This window comes from Rhagoletis pomonella, unplaced genomic scaffold, assembly GCF_013731165.1.
Source record: "Rhagoletis pomonella isolate Grant_MI unplaced genomic scaffold, Rhpom_1.0 Rhpom_scaffold_00006, whole genome shotgun sequence".
In the NCBI taxonomy this organism is placed as follows: Eukaryota; Metazoa; Arthropoda; class Insecta; order Diptera; family Tephritidae; genus Rhagoletis; species Rhagoletis pomonella.
The window spans coordinates 49,495,742-49,508,132 of NW_023458560.1; the positions used below are offsets into that span (position 1 = coordinate 49,495,742).

The window sequence follows — 12,391 nt, forward strand, 5'->3', positions numbered from 1 at the left end:
CAGTTGTAGATTCAATAATCAACCAGTAACTTGGTGGGTTTCCTGCCCACGCCTCTCCAATTTAGGCTCCAGCGTTAGTTTGCAACCGAGCGCTGTCGCAAACGAGGAGCAGCCAACAAAATCACAACCACAGCCTTTGCAAGCGCCACAACTGTCTCGCGACGCCATCGGCTACGATTACCAGCAGCGCCCTTTGCCCTTGCCACCACAGAGTAGCGGCGCGCAGTGTCCAGATACAGCATCGCCTAGCGGCAGCAACAGCAAAATGGCCACAGTCGCGACAAACGCCGCTGCTGCCTCCACCACCACCAACGCTGCAATGAAAACAGTCACGCGCCACCAACTTTATGGCTCAAATCGTTGTCTACGGCAATCAAGTGTTCATTATCATATCGATCATAGCACACAGCAGCAGCCGCCGCCACATGTGGCTGGTCTCGGTGGCACAATAAAGCGTCAGCAATGTGCACTTTCACATTCGCGTTCCATCACGGCGCTACACAATATGGATCTCTATGGCAGCTATGCAACACTGCCGCCGGCAGGCGCGGCCGGACCCTTGGATACGCCACAGCGCTCGTATTGTGCGCGCCATTTGCCGCCTGCTGGTGCTGGAGGTGGCGGTTTGGGTGTAGGTGTTAGTGGCAGTCACACTTGGCATCCCCCCAGCCAGCAGTATGCAGCTGCAACGCCTTGCTGTCACCTCTACAATGCAAATCAAGCGGCTGCAGCAGCAGCAGCAGCGGCGGTGGCAGCGGCGCCCGCTTGCATGTATGGTGGTGGCGTTAGCGTTGGCGCTGGCCACACCTGCCAACAGCAGCAACAGGCGCAACCGCATCAGCAGTACCCACGCGCCGCGCTGCTACATGACAGTCATAAGCCTTTGGTGTCCAATGGCTGTTATTTTGGTGAGTTGGATTTTGCTGCACGCTGATGGCGGATTACTGCGCAGAGATAAAAATTTTTTGGTGTTGTTTTGCTTTTGGTCTTGTAGGCTATGAACATGGCACACATTTGATCGATGAGGAGGACACGGCGTTTCCAGGCTTCCATGACCGCGAGTTTCACATGCTGCATCGGAATATACCGGCGCTGCGGCGTACTGGCGTTGATACGGCGGGGATTAGGCAGGTGAGTTCACACTTTGGAGATATTAGTTTTCGCTTTGGTATTGTATTTTCTTTGAATTATTTTTAAAACTCAAAAAAAGTGTATACCTAGCCGATTTCAACGTAAGATTTGTATATGGCGGAAGTTCTACCGAAACTATTTTAAAAGATTTCGTATATATACGTGCCATTTAGAGACGATATACTTAATAAGCTAGGTAGGAAATATCAGAGCTGAGAATACTGAAACCTTAAAGATGTTTTGTGTCACTTGTTCTTAACTGTATCTTACTTAATTATTGCTAAAAGTAGTCTGATCGAGGAATTTCTAATCCGAAAAGATAATAGTGCGAATAAAGCCAAAGAAGACAAATCCCTCTCAGTGAACAAATTAAATGAGTTTATATCAGAAAGCTAGTACCATTGAATCTATTTATGTTAGTAATAGTGCACTTGGAGATCTCCGTAAAACTTTGGATGAAGAAACTCCCTAGTGTAACATGCCCTATGCGTGGCTATGCTGGCACCTGTAAAGGTAGTGTAGGACCGTATCCTTACTTCCCTGTGGATTACAGCTGCGGCACCGTGGGTTGTACGGAAGCCCATTTTGGCTGCATGTTCGCGAAAGGGCAAATGTCTCTTTATCGTGTTAATTAACCTGTCATACTGCGTCCATATACTTATTCCTCGCAGTTTTGCACTATTGAAGATTTTTCCGATGAGTACGAGTGGACGGTTTATTGTCTCTGCGTCGGATTCATCAAAAGATGTGTCGACCTAAGCCAAATCGTCAGCAATCTCATTACCGTGTATGTATATTCCTATGACCGGGAAACCCAATTAAAAAGATGCCTACTGACTCTGATGTCGAGCTTAACGGTGAGGGAAGTGCCTGTAGTGCCACTTGGCTATCTGAGAAAATACATTTATGCTTTTTCTACCCCTACGCAGTTTCTCTCTAAGGCTTTGCATGCCCTCTCGATTCCCAGTACTTTCGCTTGGAAGATGCTAGTGGAGTTCGGTAGTCGGAATGAGAAAGATACATTCAGCATCTGCCTTCGCGAGAGAAAAGTATTTATTTTTTTTATTGGAAGTATGAAGGTTCATGTGCCTCCACTATTTCTATGCATTTTTTTCCGTTTTGACGACAACGATAGCACTTCGGATACGATTGCTATTGAAGGATCGAATATTATGGCTATAACAACTTTGATTTTTAGTTATCGCTGACTTCTTTTAGAATATCATAGTAAATGATATATTTTATTTTGACAAGGCAATTCTGCAAACTGTCTTTCAACTCACCACACTGTTTTGAAAGACAAAAGTCTTTGGTAAGACAATTGCCAATTCTGGCAGCTATTTGAAAGCCCTTTACTGTCTTTCGAAAGACTAACTGAAATATTTGCTAGCGAGGAGCCCTTAGCGTTATTATGTTCGCCTTTCAGCAGCAAGTTCTTTTAAAATTAAAATAAATTAAAAAATAAATATATATTTTTCTTTTTAAAACAATCAAAACTAATAAATAAAAGACAATTAAATTACAAAAATAAATACATTTTTTAAAAATTAAATGAAATCAAAAAAATATATATTAAAAAAAACAATAAAATCAAAAAATTAAGTTAGAAAAAGAAAAAAAAAATTAAGTCAAATAATAAGAAAATATTGCTTAAAAAGTAGACAAAATTGAAAAGAAAACTTTTTATTTTTAAAACAAAATCTAAAAATTAAAAAAAAAATTTAATTAAAAATGGACAAAATAAAGTCAACGTGAGATCCTAAAAATTAATTAAAATAAAATAAATAAGTTTTTATTCTTAAACCAATAAAATACAAACCTTAAGAGAAAATGAAGTTTACAAAAAAATAATATTTTCTAAAAATTTAATTAAGCTAAAAAAAAATTATTTTCCTTTTTAAATAATAGATTCTAAGAATTAAAACAAAATTAAACAAAATAATGAATATAATGATTTAAAATAGAAAAAAAACGGCCTCGAACTCAATAAAATTGTTAAAAATGTTGTTATAAATTTTCAAACTGAAATCTTTGATATATAATTCAATTAACTGATGAATTAAATTGAATTAAATTTTTTTATCACCTGGCAACTCTCCTAAATACAGTTTAGATATAAATCCTTCTCAACCACATAAACGATTGAATCACCTCTTTTAGTAATTTATTAAACTTACTCATGTGAATTTAAAATTTTCAACAGCTGACAACTCTCTTCAAACCACCAAACAATATTTTAATGTTCAAAGTGAAGATTTCTTAGCACTCTTTCATTTAATATATATATATATATATAATACTGCATATAACTTGTTTTAAGCTCAATTCGACTTTTAAAGCAGGTGGCAACCCTTTTCAAAACATTTTCAAATTACTACCTTTTTAAACCCCTTTCGTCTGGACCCCTGTGGAGAATATTTTTAAATTACCTAATTAATTTCCCTGTCTAAAATTTAATTTGATTTTTCAAACAGGTGGCAACACTCTCACAGTTAATTTCAGAAACAAAGCTTTTAAAAACCATTTTGACTTATACTTATTTTGTAATAAATGATTTAGTTTTTGAAATAATTTGAATTTGGAAAATCAAACGAACGGTGCGGTTATGATGGCATTGCTTATTAAATAATTTTTATTCAATTGTTCTACAGGTGGCAACTCTGTTCGAAAAAATAAAACCAGCTTGCATATCTACAGGCCAAGCGCTTTAATTTGACGTCCTATTTTTGAAAATCGAGCGAATGGCGCATATCTTTTATCCTGAATAAAAAACCCCTTCGCGTATTATATATGTATATAGATTGCCCTGTAAAGCAATTCGATATCTGTTTAGAATTGAGATTACAATATAGTCCTTATCAGTTCTCAACGTATCGCATAGAGACAAAACAGTGTTCTTTTAAACAAATTTTAAAAACCCACAACTTTCATTTACTTCTAGTACTTCTATCCGGATGGCGGTTGGGGTTGGATCATTTGTGGCATAGCATTTTTGGTCCACATCTTAACAACGGGTCTGCAACTGTCAAGCGGACTGCTGCTTTTCTACGCCATAGAACATCTACGAGACTCAAACGGCATTGGTAAGCGATTTTTGTTTTATTAGAAGTCTTATATTTCTTTCTCTTTCTCTCTCTCTCTGGTTAAAACTGATAGTATTTATTCTCTTTCAGAATGGGTTGGTGCTTTGAATTGGTCAATTTCTATGTTACTATCTCCATTTGTGATTACATTTTGTCGAAAGAAATCGACGCGACTGATGGCCGTAGTAGGTGGACTGGTGCTACCTCTAGGTGTACTATTCACCTCTTTTGCAACGGAGTTGGGACAAATATTTTTTAGTTATGGTTAGTGTAAAGTAATCCTTCAAAAAAGGGGATCCAAGTATGGAATTCTAATTTCACTTTATTTTAAATGCATTTCCTATTTAAACTAAACTTTTATTTAAAAAACTTAATTGTTTTCATATATCCCACTTGCAGGTATTGTTTTTGGTATTGCAGTGGCAATGGTTCGTGAATCGTCCACAATAATGTTAGGAAACTATTTTAAGCGCCGTAGGCAATTTGTCGAAATGATCGCCATGTCGGGCGAGGGAGTGGGCATATCGATATTCTCTGTGATATTACGGGAAGGTGTTGGGTAAGTTGGTGGTATTTTAAATTTCAAATACATATTGCTTAACTCTTTTCTTACCCTGAATTGGAAAAAAGCCTTGAAGCCTTTGGTAAAATTTCTATAAAGTAATAAAGTTAATTTTTTCCTTTTTTTTTGTTTTACAGAAACGCTGGCTGGCGTGTCGGTCTCCAAATTGTGGCTGGCCTTGTAGCGGTTAGTTTCTTTATGGGTTTATTATATAGACCCGCATCACTATATCACCCACAACGGCGCGCCATACAACATTTAAAAAATCAACGAAAGAAGGTTTGCAGATAATCAATTTCATCCTCGAAATGTTTTTTTCTAAAAATGTTTACAAAATCTTATTTTTCCCCCACAGATGCGCGAAAATAAAGCGAAATCTTTGGTAACAAACGAACAAAGGACGGTGCGTTATTTATTCCTCGACATATCACCCTTCAAATCAACCAATGTGAAAATCCTACTGGTATCAGCTGCTGTAGCGGGATTGGGTATCTATACACCCATGATCTCAATGGTAAGTTTTTAAGATCATTCAATACAGGGATTTCAAACCATGCGGAAAATATATGCAGGAGGGCTTTTACTCTAGGTTGGTTGAAAGAAATTGTTATTGAAAAGTAGGTATAAAGTTACTATTTAATTTTCAAACGAAATGAAGTAAAAGCCCCTAAAGAATTGGTACAGAACGGCCAGTCCAAGTCCTTGGGAACGGATGATAACAGACTATTGATACGGTAATGTCTCGGCTGCCTCGCCTTCAACTCCCGGAGAGGCTGAACAGAGTGAGGATTCTGCCTGAGCAATAGCATCGAACTTTGGTCTATACTACTACTCGCTCTGTTCTCTTGAGCTGATACTACCTCCCCACAAATCTTCCGACCACAAGGTGAAACAATATACGCAAATGTATTCTTGAACAGGGAACGGCCCACAGTGTATCATTTCCATATTCTAGAAAAGATTAATTACATTATTTTATGTCGCCGAATTTCAAAACAACGTCAAGAATGTTTTTTGAAATGCCTGATAAAGACGAAGCAATAACAACTAAAAAATTTAAATCAAAATGTATGGCGGGACGGGGTTTGATTTGGAAAATTACTGAGCGCAATAATATTTAAACTTGTATATTTGAAACGGAATCTCAATGTTTAATTTGTCGGTGTTATGTGATTTATGCAACAATTGCTAAAATATCATTTTGGTCTTATTTTTTTAGGTATGGTTTTCAATGAATATACGTTTTTGGGAATTTAGTAAACTAGGACTGAGTATTTCATGTTAAAGTAAAACGATGTTGACTTAGACTTATTTATAACAAATTATTATTTTTATTAGACCCGAAAACTCGTTATCCGCCACTATTCGATAAAGTTTGTATCTCAGTTTATTTGCCACTCCTCTTAGACTTTAAACAACACAATTTTAGCTGCTGGAAAGTGCAGGTTTTGATGAAATTTTATTTTTTCTGGCCTACTGGGAATTTAATTTTCTTCGAGTAATTCATTTGCATTTTATCTCGACCGAGACAAATTCTTTATTTTTGCGTTGAATAGAGAAAGCCTGATTCATTACATTTCCAATGGTATCCCATTTTTGTAAATAGAGCAAGAAATATTGAACTTATAACAGAATTTTGTTGACCCAACTTGACTTTTTTATCGATATTTTCCACGCCCATAATTAAAAAAAAAATATTTATTTATTTTTAAGTCCATTTCTGCCAGTTTATAATTCCTTGTTATAGGGAAATTCTAAATATAAATTTTGGGCATTTTAGCCTTTGTAGTTAGTTAAATATTTCAGTTTTTGCATTTTTTAAAATTGCAGTTATATAATAGGGTGGCGTGAAAATAACTATAAATTACCAATTTTTTGTAAAAAGCTTCGCCTATCTTATAACGTACCTTGTGCAAAATTTCATTAATCTATCTTCAATAGTTTTCGAATTACAGAATTAAAAGCAGCTAGATGGGTCAAATCTTACACTGGCGACTACCATGTGAAGCTTCAGCTTCAGCTTCGGGACTATTGCGGTGGACTTTTCCCTATTCCTCCACTCCACTAAACAAAATGTGTTAATTTTTTATTCAAAAATATTCAATTGAGCCCGACAAGCTAAAGTTGTTTCCTGTTTACCCCTCTAAAACCACTATTAGCAGAGAAACAGGCACTGCTGCATTGAGAATTCGGGGCTCGACTCAAAGCCGGAGTTCAAAAGGTACGTCCCTTGTGCCGGATTTCTTTGTGTTTTTGCTCGCATTCTAAAACAGCGACTTGGTTGAAATTAAGCGGCCCAAGTTTGGTCCGGGTGTCAGCTTCATGGAGGATAGTGAGTTCCCTCGAATCGACGTAATCCAAGATTACTTCCTCCAGAATCTCTGGCTCAGCAATGCAGGTCTCACAAGGGCTGATGATCAGACTGGTAGATGTGAAAGGCAAAATATCATATACATAAGTATGTAAATGGCTATATACTACATATAAATACTTTCCCCACCTAAAGTTTTGTTTTTGCGCAAAAAGAGCAATTTAATTTATAAAGTGGGATCGGCAAGGCAACCTGAATTCTCGGCAGAGCCAATGGCTATGCAATCACTCTAGTCTCGGGAACTGTTGAGCTAATGACGCAAACCCTAATCCAATACTGAGATTAAAATTTAGCTTTTATTGTTAACCGGGTCAAGGTAACCAATCTGAGCATAGCATCAGCGAACTAGGAAGTATGGTACTCCGATTTTGGAATTTTATTTGTCCCAGAAAGAACTCCAACAGGGATATGGTTATGACTGTTTCACTGGCAACAAGGATTAGTGGTCCCGACGCCTGAACAAATGTTAAGACCACTCGCCGACCGGCCCTGGTGAAAGACGCTTGAGGCAAAGACTTCCGACGGGACGGAAAGAGGACTCTTAGCGTTCGCTTCAAAATAAACAATGAGCACCATAAGGCGCTACACGCTATTCTGTATACCTCCGAAGGGGCATTGGTCAATTTTATACATTAATTAGCAAACGGAGCTTTGGTATTGGTCTACTCTAAGAACTTTGGGCACACTGGACGGCAAGTAAGACGGCTGATTCAGTCATAGTAAATATACAATGTACAACCGAGTGAAGGGTACGCCTCGACTCGCGCGTAAGTTTAGGAGTTCTTCGAATGTCATCGACCTGCAAACCTCTCTTTTAACTATTAGGCGGCTTGAGTGACTAGTCCTCTATTTACTTTTATCGGTTTGGTATGATAATACCTCAGGATCAAGTGTAGATTTTGGAAAAAGGTCCTTCTACACAGAAGTATTTGATCTTCGCAAATACAGAGTTTTTTTCATGACCTGAGCGTATGTTTTCTAAGCTACAAATGCATCGACAATAAAGCGTTCATTGAGGGCCAATTAAAAAATGCGGATGCTCAAGGTTTTTAGACCACAGATTCGCTAAAGCCGGGCAACTTATGAGGAAATTTTGCGTGACTCCACCCCATTAACCTCTAAGCAGCTGCGACATGCACATCGTGTTTGATATTTTGTCTCACCATGAAAATACCCATCAGACACTGTCCTATCGATAAAACAAAAAGAATTGAGAGTGAGCCCAACAAAATCTCTTCACCGCCTGCGGTCTACCTTTAGGCAGAAAGATCGCGAATATGCACGTGTCCTAAATTTTACCCAGAGTTCGCTGAGGTGGCCCATCTAACCAAGAGTAATCAGCAAGTAGCCAAGGGTATACTCCTTTCAGGCAATTCATGCGAAACGTAGTTTCCTGCAACATAAATATTTACATAAATATGGCCTCAATCACACATAAGTCCGGCTATGAAATAATCTGGCGCAAACAAAAGAGAGATCACACATTCCCCTACAAGCTTAGAGCGCATGGCCCTGATTTGCGCTTGGATATCAGAGTAGATGTTACTCCTCGACTGATTCCTTAATGGCTGCACCATATTCCTGGAAAACACTACAATGATCTGGAAGACTAAATTAGCAAGCTCTTGGGTGTTTCGCCGAAAGTCGTTCATTGGCTATGAAACTATAATTAAGCGAATTTTATTTTATGGGGTACTTATGGTTTGGAACGCTCCAGACAAGGCCTTCATTGTCAAGCAGCTGGAAGGAGTGCAAAGAGAAGCCTTAATTGGAATAATTGGGGCACTTTGAATCACTCCTACTCTGGCGCTTAATGCTATGCTATGGCTATGGGCACGCCACTATTCTAAAAAGCATCGAGTTATTACCAACTCGAACAGACCACTGCATGCCGACTTCCCACCACCCATATCTCAGCGAAGGAGGACTGGGAGAGGTTGCAGTATATGCAATCGGGGTCCTGTAAACGTATTTACGGATGGATCGAAGCTCAATGGGAAGGTAGGTGGAGTTGTCTTCTGCAAAGAACTCGACCTGAAATTCAGGCTACCGGATTACTGTAGCGTTTCCCAGGCAGAGGTAGCCGCATTACTGGAGGCTTGAGATTGGTTGCTCATTAGTGTATCACCTTTCAAGAAGGTCAATATCTATTCCGACAGGCAAGCAACTATCAAGGCTCTTGGCTCTCTGATGGTTTGTACGAGAACGGTGAAGTATTGCTTGACCTAACTGTCTATCATATCGTATTAATATGGCATTCAGCTCATTTGGTTTCCGAGTCACAGCGAAATTGCTGAAAACTGCATGGCCGATGAGCCGGCAAGACAGCGAACCTTTGAAGAACTGCTGCCGAGTAGAGAATGTCTGGGTGCTCCCCTGACTTCCTGTGTTCTGCTCCGGGACGGATGGGCATTTGGTCAGCTCAGCGGGCTCTGGGCGAAGACCTTGGAATGCAAGGTAGCAAAATCTTGCTGGCGACAAGTAGACTGGGGGCGGTATTGGGACTAAGCAAGGTATACCATGAGAGTATAAGTTTCTACAGCATCTCTTTAATTATATGTTTTCTTAACTTAAAGGATTCAGTTCCAGGCGTTATATCAAAAAAGATTTTATATATGTACACTAGGGCGGCTCAATTTTTATGGGAAATTTTTTCGACTATGCGCAAATTTTCCGAAGAAACCATGGATATCAAATCAATTCGGAGTTTTCCAAATTGCGAAAGTGGGTTTCTTACCATTTTGCTGTAGTGTCGTAAAGAAGTGCTTAAACTTCGTATAAAACATGCTTTGTGGGGTTTTTGGTATGAAGAATCCATTTCTAGATTTATCTTTTTCTTAAAACTTCGACTAGAGGGCACAACAGTGAAAATTTACACATTTTCTTCGAAATCTATTTTCGCAATTTGTCAAACCCCTAATTGATTTTGGTTTCTTCGGCAAATTTGCTTAGAAGTACACGTAGAATCCTCCTATGCTATACGCGCATGGTCAAAAAATATTGGCCCGCCCTAATGTACATACACTTGTTTTATGAAAATGTAATATATTTTCTTCTCCTCTTTCAGACATTGACCGTCGCCAAGGAAGGTCCCGATATAGAAGACTTGGTGTTGCTGCAAACTTTTTTAGGTGTCTCCACCACAATGGGCGTATTTATAGCCGGCACAATACTGCGCAAAACTTTTAGAATAGGTACTTTTATGATAACCTCACAAATTGTGTCTCAGGTAAGTCCAACTTTTTTGCATTAAGAACTAAAGGTTATGAGTATAATTTTGCATTTTTTCACTTTCCAGGTATTTATTGCGTTAATAGCAATTTCCATATTGAGCCTGTCCTTCGTCGTAAGTTTTCGCTGGTTCTGCATACTCGGTTGGATGTATGGCATTGGGTTCGGTGGATTTCGTTACGCTTTCAAGATACTAGCGCTAGATCGCATCAAAGTGAAGCAGTTTTCGAAGGCATGGAGTACGTAAAAAACCGAAATATGAATTTTGTTATGTGACTGTACTAAAGAAAAACCCTCTCTTCTTTTAGGCCTCCTCAAAGGTGCCGAGTCCATACCAGTGCTCATTAGCATACCACTCACCAGCTTCCTCAATGACTACTCACTGCATTATGGACGTGCTGGATATTTTATATGCTCCGCAGCTGTTGCCATAGGCGGTATTATAATATTCTTCATGACCTACTCAACGTTTGAGCAAAGTTCCGGCGCCCACCAAGGCAACAACAACAACAACAACAAGAAACATGGGAATGGTGCTATACCCACACTGCGCCCCTTCCCGCAATATTGCAAGCTACATGGCTTTCATGAGCCAGTGGTGGACTTTAATGTTTACAATGGCTGTGAATATCCAGCGCCTGATTTGTTAATGAGTCGGAGTTGTGTCAGCTTGAATCAAGTGGATTTTGAGAATCTCTGTCGCAACAATGCGTATTGCGGTGGTGGTGGCGCTGCTGATCGTTGGCGTGTCCCAAGTCTACATAAGCTGCAACATTGTGCAGTACATGGCGGGCCGGCGGCAATGGCGGCGGCAGCAGCGCGTGGTCGTGGTCACTTGATGGATATAAGTCGACCACATAGCCCACACTGTGACATGGAGCAGCAGCGTTATGCGAGTTTGGGGCGTTGCATGGGCAAGCGACTGCAGAAGAGTTTGTCATTTATACAGAATTCCTATTGCTGTAACGGGCAGTGGTATTGCAATTGTCACGATAGCTGTCTGTGGGCGCAAGCGTCACCGAGGTGGGGGATGAGTTTTCTCAATTAAATTTTATATGTAAACTCGAACTTTTTTGCATTCCATACACAGATCCCAAATGCATCAACCACTGCTATGCACTTGCAATCAAGGCTCCACCAACTATTTGCAAAACTCACGCAGTCGCAGCGTGCCGGAAGGTCTCTCCACCATCGGTAATCAATTGTGCAGATGCAAGACAGTTACGGGGACGGCAGCAGCGTCAGCAGTGGGCTCATCGAATACCCTTTCACGTGAAGTTATCTACTTGCCGCGCCATGATCTGGGCTATGACTTCGGTACAAAATGTCGGAATCATCAAAGAGGTGTAGCAGCGACGACCGTCATACAACATGGTGCTGCTACTACGCCTCGCTACCGGCATCGACGCTCACAATCACTCTCCAAGCCACTGCAATATGTCGAACAGATAACGACATCGGTGTAGTTTGGCAGCCGTTAGATAAGAAATTTAGAGATAAACTACGAAAAAAAAACTAGGCGACTATGGGCAACAAAGCTACAGTGGTTGAAAATTGAGAAATTTCGTGAGAGAACGTGGCATTTGATTATTTGCAAGCAAAAGCTTATAGACATTTAGTGTTTCGCGCAAGGAGAAGTTGATAATTTTTGCATTTTATTTTTTAAGGCAAACATTTTTGCGAGGGTCTTTGCTTTTTAGATTTTTTTTAGGAATTAATTTAAGTTAAACTGCGAAAAAAAACATGAAAAGTGATCAAAAATCCTAAAAGGTCCCGAAAATCATCCGAATTCCCGAAAAAGTATTCTTAAATTTCATTAAAAGTCCGAAATAAGCGACGAAAATTCCCGAAAATTGCGAAAAATTACCGAAATCTCAGAACCAACACGAAGTCCCGAAAAAGCATTCATTAAATTTCATTAGCCGTCCGAAATAAACGACGAGGAATGCCCGAAAAGCTCAGAAATAATCTCAATACGTTCTAGAAGAATTTCGAAAAAATCCACAAAAATGT

General features: G+C 39.4%; 1 protein-coding gene across 1 annotated transcript; it reads left to right on the top strand.

Annotated features, from left to right (window-relative positions):
• The first annotated feature begins 248 nt into the window (after positions 1-248).
• On the top strand, positions 249-12,057 carry LOC118740892. The gene is made up of 11 exons (XM_036472630.1): positions 249-908; positions 995-1,131; positions 4,073-4,214; positions 4,305-4,478; positions 4,614-4,773; positions 4,914-5,055; positions 5,132-5,290; positions 10,215-10,376; positions 10,446-10,617; positions 10,687-11,401; positions 11,469-12,057. The coding sequence occupies exons 1-11, from the start codon at positions 266-268 to the stop codon at positions 11,842-11,844; spliced, it is 2,982 nt and encodes a 993-aa protein (XP_036328523.1). The 5' UTR covers positions 249-265; the 3' UTR covers positions 11,845-12,057.
• Positions 12,058-12,391: the final 334 nt, after the last annotated feature.